Source organism: Lepidochelys kempii, chromosome 2 (genome assembly GCF_965140265.1).
Source record: "Lepidochelys kempii isolate rLepKem1 chromosome 2, rLepKem1.hap2, whole genome shotgun sequence".
Lineage (NCBI taxonomy): Eukaryota > Metazoa > Chordata > Testudines > Cheloniidae > Lepidochelys > Lepidochelys kempii.
Window position 1 is genome coordinate 194922985 of NC_133257.1, and position 19745 is coordinate 194942729.

Below are 19745 nucleotides of genomic sequence, written 5' to 3' on the forward strand. Positions count from 1 at the left end.
ATTCACATTGTACATTAACTCCCCAAGCATCGGTTAGCAGGACTTAAATAGATAAAAATACATAAAGGGACTTTCCATTCTCTATTATCTCCTCATGTATAAATTAAACTGGATCATCTCCTCCCACTCATCACCCTCTCGAGTCAAACCCTGTCAATGCAAGAATTAATCCCAAACACAAAGGTCAGCTTTACTGGAATTGGTGTGGTTTGTGTAACTACAGTATTTATTTTTAAAAAGAGTATTTCCCACTTGGAAACTTTATGGGAATATAGAAACAGTCACAGCATATACCAGAACAAAAATATATATATATATATACTCTGTCTAGCCTGGTATTCTGTCCCTGACAATGGCCAGTTCCCCTTACATTAGAGGAAGATGTACAACACCTATTATGCGCTTACTTGTACTGTAATATACTTCAATACAATCCCATAGGGTAGAAGAGATATTTTTCTTGAAGGTCAATTGGTGGTCAGTTTATTCACTGACACAAAAGGATTGACAATGTTTGTAATTCAAAACCCAACATTTTAAAAATACCAGACTCTCTTGCTTCAGCAATGGTAGATAATCACTCTTCTACACCTGCACCTAATGAATGCACTATACACCCAGATACATAAAATGTTTGGAATTCCATCAAAGAACCTGCTGGTGATTAAGATGGCTATGAACTTTTTTGCCTTTTTCCACAGGAGTTCTTTAATAGCATAAATCCCTTGCAGTTTGGAGATTAAATAAGGTGCCATTGTAATAAAACTACAGTTCCTGGCTGACTTCACTCCCAGCTAGCGGCAGATTTTACAAAATGAGCCTATCCTGTCTGCCAAATGCATAAGACAGACTCATAAAAGTCTAGGACTGGAAGGGACCTCATGATCATATAATTAAAAATTGCATCATAATATACATGTACAAGGGGGCTGAACAAAGGTTGTACAAGAAACCTTAATTCTGGCATCTCCTAACTTTTGAATCTTTGACTTTCTAACTTTAATAATTTCTTTAAACATAGTTGCATGTATAATATATGTATATGATCTTGATGCAAGTGATTAAATTACTTGTAGTAAGATGCATTATGCTTACATGATCTTTAAACATTAGACCAACTGCAGATCTAGATGTACTGTATTCAATAAAATATTTTAAAAGACATCAGTATTTTTTTGTTTAACAGTTGGATTCCAAGCACACACAGGACAATAGTGCATTTGTTTTTACTTTCTATTTCTACAGCCCTGGTCATGGGCATCCAAGCGTGAATTCACCCTCACCTCACCTGACCCTTGCTAGAGTCTGTGCTACCACGGTCCTCACCAGTCAGACAGTAACTCAGAAGTCCAAGACTGATCAAACAGTATCATGGGGTTTTACCAACTCCTTAATTCCTGAATGCAACATTTTGTCCAGTCAGATCTCCTCTACTCTTTCCCATACTCAAGTCACAGCTACTCTGCAGCACATAGCTGCACACACAGCTCAGAGCTTGCACTTTACTGTGAGTGACATTCCCAAGATTGCAGTGCTGCAAACAGTAAAGAAAATAAATATAAAGGGGATTCGTTATTGAAATTTCTGTACAACACATGCACACATACACTACACACCTGTGTATTCTCTGGCTGCCTAGCTCCCTGACTAAACAAACATATAAACACAGTCTGTGCTGCATAGTGTCACCAGGAGTCTCCTTAAATCCTGGCCTGGACAAAGCAGTCATGGAAAGGGATGTTGACTAAACAAGTTAAGTCTTGTGTTCAGGCATTTGGTATGAAGCGGAGGTCCTTGATAAGGGTCCTTTTAAATTGAGCGTGTCAAGTCATCAGCTAAAACACAAACAGCCCCAGTTATGGCTGTAGATGTTATTCTCCCCAAATAGACATTTCACTCCCAATAGTTCTATAGGATTTATATATACTGTATTTGACTGGCATGTGTAAATGGATTGTTAATCTAGTCCCCTGATGTCATTGTTAGTTTTAATAATACCAAGTTAACTGGATCTCTTAGACTTAAACTATGAAAGTGAAAGGGACTAACACCAATCCCTCTTAGGACCTGATCCAACTCCTGTTGAAAGCAGTGACCTAATTCTCCTATCACTCTGTGTAAACCAGGAGTTGCTCCCCTGAAATTGCATCACTTACACCTGTGTCACTCCATTAAGTGATAGAAGAATCACTTCTATGACTCAAACAGGAATTGGCTCCTACCTTTACTGAACAGTGCTGCTCCTTAGAATATGTGATAGGTTATACAATTTATTTGTTGTTTGACCCTAGGAAAGAGGGCTTGGTGCTCCTTCAGAGGCACAATTTCTACTGCTTTATTGGAATTACAATAGGAATGAGTGTGGGAGAATCACATTGCAACGCTTTGTCCCCTATTTTTCTTATACTTTTGGATAAAGCTAAAAGAAAAAACAAAAAAAACAAAAACAGCCTGGTACCTGAATTTATGGCAGGGTTACTCCCAGCAGAGAACAACATGCTGAATAAGAATGCATGCCCACCAGCAGAGGAAGACATGCCAAGGGACAGATAAGGATAATGCTTGGTACCTTTTCAGTTCTGAAGATCTCAGAATTCCTGTGAGTAATGTGTGTTTGTTTTGAAACTTTAATCTTTAAGAAGAATCCCCTATACCAGTAGTGAGAGCTCTTGCAAGTGCTGCTTTTAACTCAACCTTTTGCTATCCACTTTGCATGTGAGTGGTGTGTGTGAATTATGACTTCAGTAGTGAAGGAGAATTCCCACAATTGCAGGGCAGGAAGGGACGTTCACCAGCAGTGCAACGCACCTGTGTGTTGGGGTCAAAGAGTTGTCTTGTGGTTAATACACAAGGCTAGGAGTCATAGGATGTGGGTTCCACTCCCAGCTTTGCCAGAGTTACATGTGATCTGAAGCAAGCAATTTAACCTGTCTGTGCCTCAGTTTCCCCAGGTGTGAAGTAGGGTAATGATGCTTCCCTACTTCACAAGGTGCTGTAAGGCTAATTCATTCATGTGTGTAAAACACTCGGAGATTTTTAATTTGGGGATGGGGGAAGAAGGAAAAATTTACAGTGATAAAGGGGAAAGGCAGTGATGGGGGGACATGGAAGAGGAAGCACCAATAGGAAGGGAAGTCCAGGACTTTGTACTATTGTCTTAGCCCTATATTTACATAATAGCAGGGTAAGGAATCTGCATCCCTTGTGTTGTAATTTTACCAATACTGCTACCCAGTCTCTTCACTAGCAGCCTAGTTTCAGTGGTGGATTTTAAAAAAGCTCAACTCCTCCAGAAAAGCCTTCACACCACCCAGCAACAGAGCACTCCTCAACAGCCTCCGACGTCACCCTCCTCACATATAATTAAAAATTTTATTAAGATGATGTTTAAAAAAAGTGAACGGTACAGAGTTTAAGTAGAAGTTTCTGGTTATCAGGGAACAACATACAGATCATCAAGGGGTGTGAAGTTCGGTTTAAGATTGGATGGCATAAGGAATATCCCCGATTGGGGGTAAAAGGTTGATGGGTCAAAGTACAGACACTGAAATATGAGGGTATATTGCTCATATAATGGCTATGTTCAGGTGTAGAGTATAATGAGTGGATACGATGATGAGGATGGACTGATCCTCATTTGGTGAGATTTAATGTTCAGTGAGTTTATGGTTCCAGTTCATATGGTCCAATGGAAAAACGTCTCTTGGTCCCTTTCTCGTAGTCAATGCACAATGTCACTCCAACTCACCCCTCCTGGTACTGTCAGTGGCCAGTGATGTGTTTGGTGTAGATGTCCCTGGACTATCGGATGGTGTCTTGTACACCCAGCCACTGCACCATCCTTGAACTAGGGATGCAGGGGACTGGATCTACTCCACAGGAATTGCTGAGAGCCTGGGAGGGCTATAAATTACTTCTTCCCTAACAGAGTACCACACTGGTATCAGCACTCCAGAAATGAACAAGAGTCCAGCTGTCTCCTGTATACCATAGAGCCTTGTTTTATAGCTCACTCAGAAGCCCAAAAGACCCCTAATCCAGCTCTGTACTTTAATTAGAATTAAAGCATTCAAAGATTACTGCAGAGGTTTTACTGCTCATCTCTAGAATAAATGCCAGCAAGAACCATTTCAAAACTGACACTAAGAGGCATAGGAATTTTGATTAGACTCACTACCCATCCAATGACTGCATTTATGTTTATGAATATTTTTAAATGCATTTTTCTCATGACAAAGTAATAGCACAGGAGACAAATTCTACCTTAAATGTTGAGGTATTGGGAATTTCTCACATTCCTAAACTTTTGTAAAGTGTCTCCATTCATTTCAAGTTCTGTTATCTAACACGCCTCCTGTCAATCCCACTTTTGTTTCTGTTCATGCTTGGGGCACATTCCACACATCACCTTTCAAACTTTGTTTTCTTGTATTTCACCCACATAGTCCTCTTGTTCCAAGGAAATACACTGGTCTAGTCCAGGAAGCTATAGACCTTTCAGGAAATGGAGCTTTAAACAATTATGTGATCCCAAAGGAAGATGGAAACTATATGTATATATCTGCTGAAGCAGAGGTGGTTAGTGGGGTGATAGAATAACAGTCTAAAATGCAGTGAGGTCTGAAACCTGACTTCAGTGGGAGTTTTGCCTGATTAAGGAGTGCAGGACTGGGCCTAGAATTCATGCCATGCATTTTCACATTCAGTGTCTATAAAAAGAATCTCTGAAGTTATTGACTGCTGCAGAGGTAATTTGTTACACCCAGTAATAAGTGATTAATTTTAAGCATATGCATAAGTCCATCCCTATTCAGCAAAGCACTTGCTTAATTTTAAGAATGTGCTTGAGTTTCATTGACTTCACCCAAGCAGATGCACCCAGTTACTGGGGGGAAGTATTGAGAGTCCTGCCATTCCAGAAGCTGGAGGGCGGGATTCCTGCTACTCCTGGGAGAAAGGAGGGAGGCTCATGCTGCTGTCTTTGCCTCTCTGAAGGGGCATTCCAAAGATGTGCAGATAGGGCCATTGGCTTAATCAAGCCCTGATAATTCATTTATGTGATGTGCAAAGCATAGGGCCAATGAGGAGATGCTGCATTCAATAAAATGGGAGTAAAACTTTTGTTTTACACTTGCCCAAGTAAAGGCCCTCACTGAGTTGTTCCTGTCCACAGCTCTTATTATTTTATTTATTTCATCCCTCCTAGTACTAGCTAATTCACCAGAACAGTGCTAGAATTTGGTAAGGCAGTGTGCCTTTTAGGATGAATTCTATTAAACTGAAGAGATGTTTCAGGGATGCGTGTTATAAAAATGCTTTCCCACAACTCTGGATCTTTTTGTTCTAGTACTGCGGTAAGCCTCCAGTTTTAATCAAGAGAACCAAGTACATGTGATACCAACTTAATCTGAGACTCACTATACTATCAGAAGGAGAGATGATTCATTGGGAATCTTTCTGGATTATACCCCAAAGTCAGACATCTTAAATTTGGACAGGGTAAAAAAAAATACCTAGTGACTTAATGACAAAACCATGATGTATTGCCCAGAAATGCAATCTAGAAACAAAATCCTGTATAGCTGCAGAACTGCAAGAATGATCATGTTAATGAAAAACCCAGAATAAGGATGTAGATTCATAAGAACTACATAACCCTGAAGAGTGTCGGAGTGATATATAGGTGAAAAACTGAACGATCAGCCTGGTCACAGCTAAAAAGAATGCCAACCCATTGATCCACTTGCAGTAGCACAGCAGTCTTCTAAATACTTTAAGCTGTACTTGTTTAAAATAAATATCCAGCACAAAGACTAAATGCACTAACACAATTTTTTTAAAAGAATACTGTAGCCAGCAACATGTTTCTGAGCAGCAACAACTTGGAGGAATCACTGTCATTATTCAAAGTAAATATTTGTATAACTGTATGCTTAGCAACCAGAAAATTCTCCACTCCTGCAAAATGTTCCATAAGAGTTGGCTTGAAAAGCTGATTTAATACTCTGAGGGGGCACTTCTAGTCATTGTTTCACAGATCCATAAAATTCCTGAGAAGACAAACATGTCTTTCTAAGCCATCATCTTGTCTTTTCAGAGGATATTTCTGTTCTGGACAACTCTGGAAGTTGTTATTCTTGCTTCTTTGAAAATGCAACATGACACCTTGGAGGGGTTATACTAAAGGAATATCTGTCACTACCTTTTACTAGGGTACGGCTTCACTGCAGAGTGAGTCTGGGTAATCGGCAGCTGAGTTTGAGCATTAGGTATAGCTTATCTTGGGTCTGAGTACCTGTGCGAAAAAGCCACACTGAAGTTACTCTTGTCTTCGCTGTCTGTAGCCATCTGTGTGTGTTGCTAGACTTCCAGAGGGGGTGCTATCCCACAGTTCTTTGTTCTCCAATAAGCCAAGCTGCTCTATGATTCTTTCCCAGTGAATTGTGGGAGAACCCATCTGTTCTGGCCACAAATGAGAGAACTGTGGGAAGGCACTTGTCAGGGTTCCCTCCCCACTCTGAACTCTAGGGTACAGATGTGGGGACCCGCATGAAATACCCCCTAAGCTTATTTCTACCAGTTTAGGTTAAAAACTTCCCCAAGGCACAAATCCTTCCTTGTCCTTGGATGAGTATTGCTGCCACCACCAAGTGAGTTAGACAAAGATTCAGGAAAAGGACCACTTGGAATTCCTGTTTCCCCTAAATATTCCCCCAAGTCCCTTTACCCCCTTTCCTGGGGAGATTCGAGAATAATCTACCAACCAGATAGGTAAACAAGGTGAGCACAGACCAGACCCTTGGGTTTTTAGGACACTAAAAACCAAACTGTATTATAAAGAAAAAAAGTAAAAGAAGCACCTCTGTAAAATCAAGATGGAAGCTAATTTTACAAGGTAATAAGACTTAAAACACAGAGGATTCCCCCCCAGGCAAAACTTCAAAGTTACAAAAAAACCAGAGATAAACCTCTCTTAGCACAGGGAAAATTCACACGCTAAAACAAAAAAGATAATCTAACGCATTTCGTTGCTATTACTTACTATTTCTGTAAGTTTAGATTTATCATTCAGTAGGAGCTGGATTACTTGCTTGGTCTCTCTCTTTGTCTCCGGAGAGAACACACACAGAGCACAAAAACAAAGCCTCCCGCCCCAGATTTGAAAGTATCTTCTTTCACTGTTGGTCCTTCCGGTCAGGTGACAATTAGGTTAATTGAACGGATTAACCCCTTACAGGTAAGGGGATTCTGTACCTCTGGCCAAGAGGGATTTTATATTACTGAATACATAAAGGTTGTTACCCTTCCCTTTATATTTATGGCCGCACTGGAGAACTTTCATCACTGGAGGGATTTAGCCTGTGTCCAGGTTATCTGAGCTTTAGCTTATACCCTAGCAGTGCCAGCGAGCCAAGGTTTAAAGCACCACTAAACTGAGAGGAGAGGGTTGTGTGTGTGAATGGGAGGCAGAGGTTAGGGGCAATACCTAACCAACCACGTGACCTAACTCTGCAGTGAAGACATATTCCTAACTAGTACAATTTTGATATATTGTCAAGTGTGTATCCATTCTGTTTGCTAGTTGAACCTGTGGAATTCTTCCTTTACCTCACACCAGGTAAGAGATCTGTATTTTTAGAACTAGAAGTCATTAATGGTATTCTCACCATTACGCATATGTGGTTGACTGATAAATTATGCAGCAACACAGTAATAAACAGAACTTTTAGAATTCCTGATTAGGGGATTTGGATTAGTTTTAAAGTTGACTTTCAGTGAGTTTGGTATGTAGGATGAACAGGACAGGTAGAAGCTGACCGGTGATTTGGTGCCATTTTTGATATATGGATCCTGTATAAAAATAGTCATGCCCAGGCACAATGCCTTGGGAGGCATTTCTTCTTGGGAGGAGGGGAAAGAAGGGCAGGGTTTGACCAAAGTCTGGGGACAGTACTTATTTTTCACACTAAGCTCTATTTTGGTTTCAATGTCATAATCCCTATTTCAACTGGATGTCTTCTGTAAAGTTAGGGGGGAAAGCAAAAACAAATCTAGAAGAACCTCTATTTCAGTAGCTTTGACATAATTGGTGGAGTTAAGAACCAGCAGTACTAGCTGGTACAACTCAGAACTCATCTGTAGTAGTCTTTAAGTACTATTTTTCAGGCTGATGCATAATTTCTTACTGCAGCACACATGACCACAATCTTAGACCCCGATGCAGAACAGCACTTAAGCACATACCAAACATTGTTTTAAAGTTTCATATGAAGAAAGTTAGACCTGATAAGAGTGGCACTAAAATAATTTTGAAATTCTTTTCCAAAGGTCATAAATTGCTAAATTTAATGTAAGGACAAAACAGGTATCTCTAGACTCTATTTAGACAGAAAGACTATGGAAACCATTCTCAGTCTGTAAGGCTAGCAAAGACTAAGAAGCACACTCCCATCCAGAAGTCTACACAAGAGCTTGTATGTGTGGAGTGTTCAAGCAGCTAAATTGAACTATAATCTCAGTCTCAAATGGAATTCACGCCATTGTACCTATGCTAGAGATACTTCATACAGTACTTCCATGGGTTCTGTATCACACATTACGAAGGTTACAATTAACCTATTCAGATTTCTCTTATCAGAGAAAGAGAGAGTGGTCTTGAGAACCTTGTTGCAATAAGGAGTGGAAAGGCAATAAGAAGTGGAAGAAGGAATGTGGCATTTCTTTTGAATACAATTACAGTGACTATAGCTTGATTTTTTTTAATTGCCCTAATGTTGATACTGGAATGTTCCCAATATTTCAAAACTTGAATTTGTTTACATTTCAGGTACCTAAGCACTCCGGATTGTTTGACAATATCTAATAATTACAGCTCCAAGCAAGTATTTTGGTTAGTAGTAGAAGTTACTACCTAGTATGAGGAAGTAGTAGAAAGTATCTTGTAACATGATTCTTCTTTGGCTGTTTCTGCCAGAGGTCTACTAAGGATCCATACAGCACATAAGCCTGGAATTCCATTTGGCTGGTTTGCTTTAATGATAATGGATAAGGTAATTACTCCACTGCTGGGTCAGTCTTTTGAAAGTTTATAATAGTTACATTCTCAGCCCTTGAAAGTGGATGTGGTCAAATAAGTGACCTTTCCACAAACCATCAAAGCAAAACAGTCAAGCAGAAACTTACATGGTGGATTGAAATGCTTAAAAAAATGTTTAAGATCTCTAATCATTAATTGAATTGATTTAAAAAAATTAAAAATTAATTTAACAGAGAGGAAGTGTGTCTAATCATTCAGTGCAGAGGACCAACAACTAGGAACTCCCACATTCTAATCCCTGCTCTACCATCAATTTATTACTTGGCCTTAAGCAAGCAACAATCTCATTTTGACTGGCAGCTTGTATAGTAATTTACATCTGTGCAAAGTAACAACAAAAGACTAAATCATTTTTGGCTGAGCTTGCAAGATGTATCCTGCACTTGATGGTGTTCCTGTTTGGACATTTGATATTTAGATATAATGTGATAACTTTTGAACACTGCATCCAATCAATTCCAAAAGTTCAGGGAATGTTTGAGGCAAGTTCTTGACACCCTGAATGACTTATCTCCCAGAAAACAGAGAAATAATGGTGGGAGAATAGGAGCATACGCAGAACCCTTGGCATGGGTTATAATAGGGGAGAACAGGTGACCCTGGTAAAGGGGAAAATGGGGGTATGGGAGGGGAAAGCAGAATGGGGCAGAAGTGGAGGCATACACAGCACTGGCATCGAGGAGAGAGTGGGAGACTGGCATCAAGCAGAATAGGGGACACACAGGGCCTTGGTAAGGTGTGAAATGGAGGTCCCTGGTAAAAGAGTGAAGGGGGCAGAATGGGAGTGTGAACAGAGCCTCTGGGGGGCAGGGCAGAGGAGCGTGGGGTGCACACAGAACTCCTGCCATGGGGGCAGAATAGGAGACCTTTGACTGGGAAAATGAGGAACAATCAATCCTGGCATGGGGGGAAATGGGGGTGGGGGCGCACACAGAGCCCCTGACATGAAGTGGGGGTGTAGAGGTTTCCAGGGAGTCTCTGAAATTGAGGGGGATGGGAGAGTGGCATGCAGGAGCCTGGGGCAGAGGCAAATGAAGGAATATAAGGAATCGCGAGTGTGTGCAACGAGCTTGATCTACAGAAGCAACAAAGCATTAAACCCCCAGTAGAACAACTCTGCACAGGGGCAACTGCCTATACAAAGTGCAATGAAATGATTAATCAGTCCCTTATCCACCTGTAAAATAGGGATGATGTGTTACTTAGTTTAGTTTCTTATAAGGGTGTTGTGAGAGTTAATTTATTAATATTACCAATGCAGCATATAAACACGCAAAACAAAATATTTGAAAATCTGATCCTGATTGGCCAAGACGGTTTTTCCCCTGCAAAAGTTGTTGACATTACAAACACTAAAACAGACAAAAGAACACATCCCCTGCTCTGTGTAGACGTTTATGTCATCATCAAGTTTTATGGGTCTTTACAAGACAAGAACTTGACATTTATCATTTAAAACTGCATTTACTTTGTTATCTAAATCAAGTGCTCTGTTACTGATGAGATTTCAAACAGAATATTACAAGCATTGTACTCTGAAGCACCCAAACCACTGGCCTGCCGGAGTTTTGATTGTAGTGCAGGAAATATTGCAGTTGTTGCAGACAATGAACTTGGGGGAAATGTTAAGTGGAGGCTAAAGCCATATAAAATGATCCTAAAGAGTAGATTTTGGGGACCAACCTCTCAACAGTCCCATGGTCTGTCTGTAAAATGTGTAATTTAACAAACCCTGATAGAATAGAAAATTTATTGTTTCTTGATTACTCATTTAGACCTCACCAGCTGATCTATGTGGATAGACCTACATGGGGGGGGGGGGCATAGTTGTCTGCACCTATGGATCTGTTTGCAGGGTCAGACACTAAAACATTAAAGTTCTTCTTTGGGGATTATTCAATTTTAAAGCTGGATGGAAACTGATTTACAACCTCTGATGCTGACACCACCATGATGTTACATTTCAGTAAGATACCCACAAGAGATTCTAATATAATAAATAGAATTAAAATATAGTTAATTGCAAATATGACTCAGCATTTACAAGTCTTCAATGCAGGACGTTTTAAAACATTTGGCATTACACAATGTCCTGCAAGGGTCTCCACCCAGGCAGCTCACTACTTTGGAAGGCTGAGCTAAAGGTGCATGGGGTGGATTGGAGCCACTCCGGAGTCACTCCACACCGGCGCTCACAACGCAGCCCAGAGTGACCTGCTACTTAACGAAATCATCAGCTCACATGTAACCCGTTACTCTGGCAACTGCGTTTCTCCCCAACAGGCAGCGGGCTCGCGAGGGGCTTTACCATTAAAAGCAAAGTCACCGCAAAGGCAGGTCCTTGTGCAAAGCCCCCGTCCCCAGGCTGCTGGAGAGAAGCCACAAAGCGTGGGAGGGAGAGGCTAGAAGTGTCCGGGAATCCTGCCCGGCTGAGAGAGACTGGGAGCCGCAGGCAGCCCCGGCGGCTCTCCCTCCCCACAAGCCAAGGGGACGCGGCGGCGGCGGGCGGGCGGGCTACTCACGATCTCGGCCAGCATGAGGATGCCGGGCGCGGTTCGCAGGAACTCCCTGTCGTAGGCGAGGGTGCTGGCGCCGGCCGGGGAGAAGCTGGCGGTGAAGGAGCTGCTGGTGCTGCTGGTGGTGGTGGTGACCGTCTGGGCGCCAGGGCGCGGCTGAGGCGGTTGCTCCATCTTCAGCCGCCGGGACCCGGGCTGGGCCGGGCTGGGCTGGGCCGGGCTGGGCAGCCCCCCCCCCACGGCGCGGTGCGAGCCCGGGGTGCGCAGGGCTCAGCCCGGCCTCTGGCCACGCTCAATGGGCGCCGGGAGCGGGGCGGCGGCACGTGAGCGCAGAGCGAGCGCGGCTTTGTGCGGCTGCCAGCCCGGCGCGGCCCCTTGCCGCGGGGCACCGCGCCGCGGCCCCCTGCCGAGCGGGGCGGGGCGGGGCAAGAGCGGGTGCTGGGCGCCGGGCGGGACAGAGGGGAGACGCGAGCGGGCCGGGCCGAAGGGGCGAGGCAGCCCGCTGGCCCGGGGAGGAGGTGGGACCCCCCTGACTGCCCCACGGACTGTTCACTTCAAGGCTTATAACTTGGGGGGCGGGGGGGGAGATTCCGGCCCCATTGAGGACAATGGCAAACCACCCCCTCCTCTCACGAGGGCAGGAGCTCAGCCCCGCCCGGGATGCAGTCGGCGGTGTGCTGAGGCCATGGAAACGCGTTTGCTGCCTTCGCTTGTGTAAACCCACGTTTTGGGGCGGGGTTCAGCCTGCTCCCTACGGCAAGGGGAAGCGTGCGTCTCTTCCCTCCCGCGGAGACCCCCTTCCGGCGCCTGAGCTGCAAGCACGTCTGGCTGGGCTCTCCCCGCACGGGGGTCAGGCCCGGGTCAGTGGACACCACACTAGGGCAGGTGAGCCCCTCACAGCCGCAGGTAGCCACGTCTGCCAAAGCACGCGCGGGGGGCGCTTTGGAGAGGAGAAGCATTTAATCCCCGTCGTAGCTGCTGCTGCCGCCAGGTGCGAGCAAGAAAATAGAAAGTGGGGTGTGTGACAGGTTGGACGCCCCCCCCCCCCCCCTTTCCAGGGTGCCACCTGAGGTGCGGGGATCCTACTGAGCCCTCCTGTCGCACCAGCCTGGGTCCCCCCCCCCCACTCTGTGCTACTGTGGCAGGCTCTCAAGCCCCTTTCCAGGACACACACAGGTAGGGGGCACACCCAGCTATAGAATCACACGGAGTCTACAACTGTGGTGGGCAACCTGCAGGCCACATGCGGCCAGTCAGGATAATCCGCTGCCGGGCCATGAGACAGTTTGTTTACATTGACTGTCCACAGGCACAGCTCTCCGCAGCTCCCAGTGGCCGTGGTTCACCGTTCCTGGCCAATGGGAGCTGCGGGAAGCAACACAGGCTGCAGGGACGTGCTGGCCACTGCTTGCTGCAGCTCCCATTGGTCGGGAACGGCGAACCGCAGCCACTGGGAGTTGCGGGCACCCATGCCTGTGGATGGTCAGTGTAAACAAACTGTCTCACGGCCTGCCAGTGGATTAGCCCACCACTGGTCTACATTCAGCTCTCTGTGGGAGGACTCAGCTAGGGGATTGCCCAGGACTCCTGTGAAAACACCCTCTAGAGAGGTTTCAGAGTAACAGCCGTGTTAGTCTGTATTCGCAAAAAGAAAAGGCGTACTTGTGGCACCTTAGAGACTAACCAATTTATTTGAGCATAAGCTTTCATGATCTTATTTATGCTCACGAAAGCTTATGCTCAAATAAATTGGTTAGTCTCTAAGGTGCCACAAGTACTCCTTTTCTTTTTACCCTCTAGAGAGTAAACCCAAAATTACACTGCCTTGCATTGTATGGAGATCTAGTGTGAACTAATTAAAATCACCCCCCTCTCTCACAAAACTGGGTGACTAAATTTCATCTGCCATTTTGTTGCCCAATGTTGATAAATGCAAAGTAATGCACATTGGAAAATATAATTCTAACTATACATATACAATGATGGGGTCTAAATTAGCTGTTACCACTCAAGAAAGAGATCTTGGAGTCATTGTGGATAGTTCTCTGAAATCATCCACTCAATGTGCAGCGGCAGTCAAAAAAACAAACAGAATGTTGGGAATCATCAAGAAAGGGATCGATAATAAGACAGAAAATATCATGTTGCCTCTATATAAATCCATGGTATGCCCCCATCTTGAGTACTGTGTGCAGATATGGTTGCCCCATCTCCAAAAAGATATATTGGAATTGGAAAAGGTTCAGAAAAGGGCAACAAAAATTATTAGGGGTATAGAACGGCTTCCATATGAGGAGAGATTAATAAGACTGGGACTTTTCAGCTTGGAAAAGGGGGGATATGATAGAGCTCTATAAAATCATGAGTGGCATAGAGAAAGTAAATAAGGAAGTGTTATTTACTCCTCATAATACAAAAATAAGCGGCCACCAAATGAAATTAATAGGTAGCAGGTTTAAAACAAACACAAGGAAGTATTTTTTCATGCAACGTACTGTCAACCTCTGGAACTCCTTGCCAGAGGGTGTTATGAAGGCCAATATTATAACGGGGTTCAAAAGGCAGCTAGATAGATTCATGGAAGAAAGGTCCATCAATGGCTATTAGCCACGCTTGGCAGGAATGGTGTCCCTAGCCTGTTTGCCAGAAGCTGGGATTGGGTGACAGGGCATGGATCACTTGATGATTACCTGTTCTGTTCATTCCCTTTGGGGCACCTGCCATTGGTCACTGTCAGACGACAGGATGCTGGGCTTCATGGACCTTTGGTCTGACCCAATATGGCTGTTCTTATGTTCTTAAGATATACACAGCTTTTTGCCTCCCCCTCCCCAGTTATGAATTGCACAAACTGGGTTTTGGAATAAATATGAAACAAGTTTATTAACTACAATAAATTTTAAGTGATTATAAGGGATAGCAAACAGAACAAAGCAGATTACTGAGCAAATAAAACAAAACACTTAATAAGCTTAATACACTAAGGAATACTGGCTACAAATAATAATTTCTCACCCTAAATGTTGTTTCAAGCAGGTTGCAGAGTTTCTTGAAGGTAAACTGCACTGCTTGCAGCTTAAATCTTCAGGGATTCCTTTTACAGGCTGTCCTTCTGACCTGGATGCAGCCCCTCCCTCCCCAGCTCAGTTTCTTTGTTTCTTCAGGTGTTTTCAGCAGTCTTCCTTCTTGGGCAGTGGAGAAGAGCCCTGATTACCTCGCTTCCCAGCCTTAAATAGGATTTATATATGGCGGGAATCTTTTCTTTCCTAGCCCACCCCCTTCCAGTGGAAAAATATGAGCTCAAGATGGGACCGTGTACCAGGTGACATGATCACATGACCTTGTAGTGTCAAAGCAGCATCCCAGGAAGCTTCTCAGGAAGGTGGAAGATTAGTATCTTCAAAGTTCTATTGTCCTTTTTAATGGCCCATCCAGGCTGATTGCCTACTGTCTGGTGGGCGTTTTTCTAGATACACACACAGTTGTAATTGTTACATAGTCAATATTCCTAATTTCAGATACAGAAATGATACATGCATACGAATTAGATAATCACATTCAGTAAACCATAACCTTTCCAATGATATCTCACATGACCCACCTTGCATAAAACATAACATAGTTATACCATATTCATATCATAACAATATTTTTAAGAAGAATATGGGGTGCAGCATCACAGGGTGTGGGAAAGGAAGTATGTGTAGAAGATTTCAGACCTCATGAGGGGTGATATTGGGATTTATCTGGATCTTCAAAACAATCAAGGGACACCTGCTTGCTCCCCCATATAGAAGATTCTGACGGGTTTTCAAGGGTGTATCTACAAAACCTATAAAAGTCAGACATTGAAAGTTATTGGAGATGGAAAATGTTAGGTCATTATGAGTCTATCTTCATGACAATACAGGACTGTTCCCTGCCATTCATTGTCTAGTGCTTGTCCAGTCTCGTTTTATGCCCCAATAATAATAATAAATAAAATAATAATAATCATAAGAAGAAATAAAAATCCAAGTCACTTAAGAGCTTCCTAAATACACCGTCCTATTCAGAAAAAGAATCAGCAGACATGTGTTACATAAGAACGGCCATACTGGGTCAGACCAAAGGTCCATCCAGCCCAGTATCCTGTCTTCCAACAGTGGCCAATCCCAGGTGCCCCAAAGGGAATGAACAGAACAGGTAATCATCAAGTGATCCATCCCCTGTTGCCCATGCCCAGCTTCTGGCAAACAGAGGCTAAGGACACCGTCACTGTCCATCCTGGCTAATAGCCATTGATGGACCTATCCTCCATGAACTTATCTAGTTCTTTTTTGAACCCTGTTATAATCTTGGCCTTCACAGTATCCTCTGGCAAAGAGTTCCACAGACTGACTGTGTGTTGTGTGGGAAAAAAAAAACTTCCTTTTGTTTGTTTTTAACCTGCTACCTATTAATTTCATGTGGAGACCCCTAGTCCTTGTGTTATGAGATGGAGTAAATAACACTTCCTTATTATTCCATGTTATTTTATTTCCACTTTCAGGGATTCTCCAGTCATAGAAACATGTATAAATGGCAATTGCATTTAAAGGTTAAACACCCCCAGAAGTGTCTAACCCCCCATTCTGCACACACCCAAATTTAAAAATTAATGTTAACACCTTCCAAAAATGTAAAATGTTCTCCATAGAGCTGGTTGCCATTTTCCTTCCACTGTTTACGGATGCTGTCCTACTAACTCATGAGAAAGCCAGTGGTCTGATTTTTCAGTATCATCTTTCAGTGAAGGGTTGAATTGAAAGGGGGGAAAAAGGTGATGGTACTAGTCTAAGCTTCGCCCACAATATCAGTTCTGCCCATGTGAGCAGAGCAGATGGTGGTGGTCGCAGTAAGTTGGGTTGATGTTTAAAATAGCATTGTGTGCTACCATCTGAGTTCCTCTGGGCTCCTGGAGCTTGGCTCCCCCTCCTGCAGGCTTCAATATGCCCATTGGCTTTGCTTGGTTCCTTTCTGATTGGAGGGGGAAAAAAGTGGTGGCAACTACCAAATGCCATCCTTTGTGGCAGTCAAAATGAGATGTTGCTCATAGTGTATTGTGCAGATCTGTGATTCCTCCTCCTTTGTTACTGGAGCAATGAAATAGTTAGCACTGTTGGCATTTATATGATCATTTGGGGCATCTGACAATATTTAACAGAGATGAACAGGGCAGTGCACACCTCTCACAGCTACTGTTGCAGGCTCTCTGCAGATTCATCTGTACCTCTTTATTGCTTACATTCCATTCCCCCTTTTAATTTTTTTTAATGAAAGGTGAGATTTTTGGAGAAAAAGACAGCAACTTCAGGCAAGTGTTGGTCTGCCTTATTGTGTACCAGCCCAGTCTGAGGCCTGCTTTCAGCCAGCTTGCAAATAAAAAAAAGGGCTTTAGCTGATGGGCACTGTAACTGCTACCCAGGAGCTCTTCCTTCACAACAACACTGAAGCTGTTCTAAGATCACACTGTTGTTGTTAGTAAGGCGCCACCATAACAATGCTAACTTTCCATCCTAGAGGAATGAGTCTTTCCTTTTCAGAGCTCCCAGCCCACCAGATCTGGAAGTACAAAAACCCAACAAACAAACAACACCATGTAAGATGAAAAACTCATGCCTACAGCAGTCCTATAAACAAGACAAATTACAAATACACGTCCAATTCTTCACATGACTTTCCCTTCTTGAGAAACTGATTGTTTTCATTTAGGATTCCATTGCAGAAGAACCTGATTTGGTGGACTCAGTTTTGATACCACTAAGTTTTAGATGCCACAGAAATGGATACTACCAAATTAGGAGAGCTGCTTTGTTCTCTATCCTTTAGTTTTCACATCAGGGGACACAATTTTTCTCCATTTCATGCATCACAGCAGCAAATTCCACTGTGTTCTCAGTTTTGATGTCTATCATCCAAGCATCTCCAGGGTGCTCTGCATTTTTTACAAATAGGCAATTTTAATTATATCAAAGCAATTAGCCCATCAGGGGATAAGTTTCCTACACATGGTATATAATTTTATCTGTGAGACTCTAATTCAACAGGAACTAGATGGCTATATCCCCATGCCACATTTTGAAACTCTCCCACTGGGTGTCAGCCTGACATCCTTAACTAGCAAGATTTCCTCCAGCAAACATATATTCTAAAAATCAGTTCCAATAAAAGGACAAACACATCTAGGAAACAATTTTCACCACTTATTTTGGCAGTTCACTGCTTATTTTGGCAGTGTGATAATTTCTTAGTCCCCTGTGACTCTTGTTTTTCTTTTGCATCCCTTGCAGTGAAGAGCAAAACAGAAAAGCACTCAGAAATCATCTAAGCTGGGCTATATTTTCTTACATGGAGATAGCATCAGAAACAAAATAATTGAATGCTGCAGCTTGTCCCAAAGACAAGCTATACATCTCATGGCATGGAAAAACCTCAGACTTCTGTTCATAGGCATGTCCCTGCATGCCTTGCTGAGTCACAAGGTGTATCTGCCTAGCGGATGGTCCTTAATGGGCCATCAACCAGGCTAGGCAGAGCTGACACCAACTTGTCTGGGGTGTCACCCAGAAGCAGCATAAGTTTGAAATAGAGACAGTATAGAGCCAATATTCATAACTTTAACTACAAAAATGATACACACATATAGACAGCATAATCATAACCAGAAAACCATAACCTCTCCGTAGACCCCTTGCACAACAACCTTTATACAATATTTGCTGCAAATATATAACAGTGGTCGCAACAGTGATCTATACAGTTGCAGATTGTGTCAATAACGTCACAGAGGGCACTTCCTTGAGAATGTCCTGCAAGTAGGTTCCTCCCATTTAAACTAGAAGAGGACTGTTAGATCCTGTGCCTCAAATGCTGAGGTGTAGCCTGGAGAAGTGTGCCAGTTTCTCAGGTACTCAGGTGGAATATGCTTCCGGAGGCACTGTGGGGCAACAGTTCAGTTGAAATTTTATGAATTAATTTTTTGTTGGGAAATGGTCTTTTTTTCACAAAGAAATTGTTGGTGGTGTCAAAATGTTCCATTTTGTACAAAAATTTGGTGACATTTTCAATAAAAAAAGGTTTGAATAATGTTATTGAAATGGTCATTGACATTTTTCATTGACCAAAATGTGGTTTTCGTTAAACAAAAATTTTCAATAATTTTTTTGGGGGGAAACATGGTAATTTTTTTTTTATTTTCACAAAAATCACCCAGTGGCTTTCTACTAAAGAAGTAGACCAGCTGCTGAAAACAGATTGGTGAGGATGGGTTTAATGAGGTTGGCAGCCAGAGGGCTAGCAGAGATCTAAGAAAATGGAGAGAGCTTATGTTGAAGGAAGGAGCTATATTTATAATGGAGCATAGCCAAGTCACTGTTGTAAGGAGTGTGGATGGGGGTGAGGTGGTGCTCAGGATGAATATACTCATTGTACATCAGTGGAATTTACTGAGGATGAGATATTTGTCTGAAGAGTTTAAACTCTTAAAAGTATGTAATATAAATTAATTTTCACTTTTTCTTGATGTGATGTAGAATCTGTAAAGCATGGAGGTCCATCAACAAAAACATTGAATAAATAATTAACAACATACTTTGCTCTTCAGCCATCTGCCTGACTGTATTAAAGTTCAACCAGAATAGGACAATCTGTTACATCAGGAAAAACTGATTTCTACTAATATCAACCAGAAATACTTGATTTGTGCTTTGGTAGTTATCTAGCAATTTATGCTATAAACAAGTCCAGTGATTCTTTGGGGAAAATGACACTGGTTTGTGTAGTATGAACGGATGTTTATCATGCAAAGTCAAGATAAAAAAAAACCCCAAATCTTAAATTACAGATTTCATCATCAGAAAAATTGAATGTTTGCTCCAACAGAGAAGATGCTGTGGATGGGAAGTCTACATTTGCAGAACTGACTATTAATTTTGGGTGCCCAACTTGAGAGCCTTTAGAAGAAGGGCCTCATTTTCAGTTGCATGAGTACTCTCTATCTTCTGAAAATCAGTTTCCTTCAAAGCATTTCAGATAGGTCACCCTCAAATTAAGGTGCCTAAAATCACTAGTCAATTGAAATTTTAGTCTGAGAGACCATGGATGACAGTGAA

The 19745-nt window shown here is 42.7% G+C and overlaps 1 protein-coding gene across 1 annotated transcript in view; it reads right to left on the reverse strand.

Moving 5' to 3' along the window:
* The window catches only part of CMTM8 (CKLF like MARVEL transmembrane domain containing 8), a 45093-nt gene extending 33268 nt beyond the window's left edge, over positions 1-11825 (reverse strand). The window contains exon 1 of the mRNA XM_073333362.1: positions 11620-11825. Within this exon, the coding sequence (XP_073189463.1) occupies positions 11620-11787 (168 nt within the window). The 5' untranslated portion in view covers positions 11788-11825. The remainder of the gene's footprint in view (positions 1-11619) is intronic.
* Between the last annotated feature and the right edge of the window lie 7920 nt (positions 11826-19745).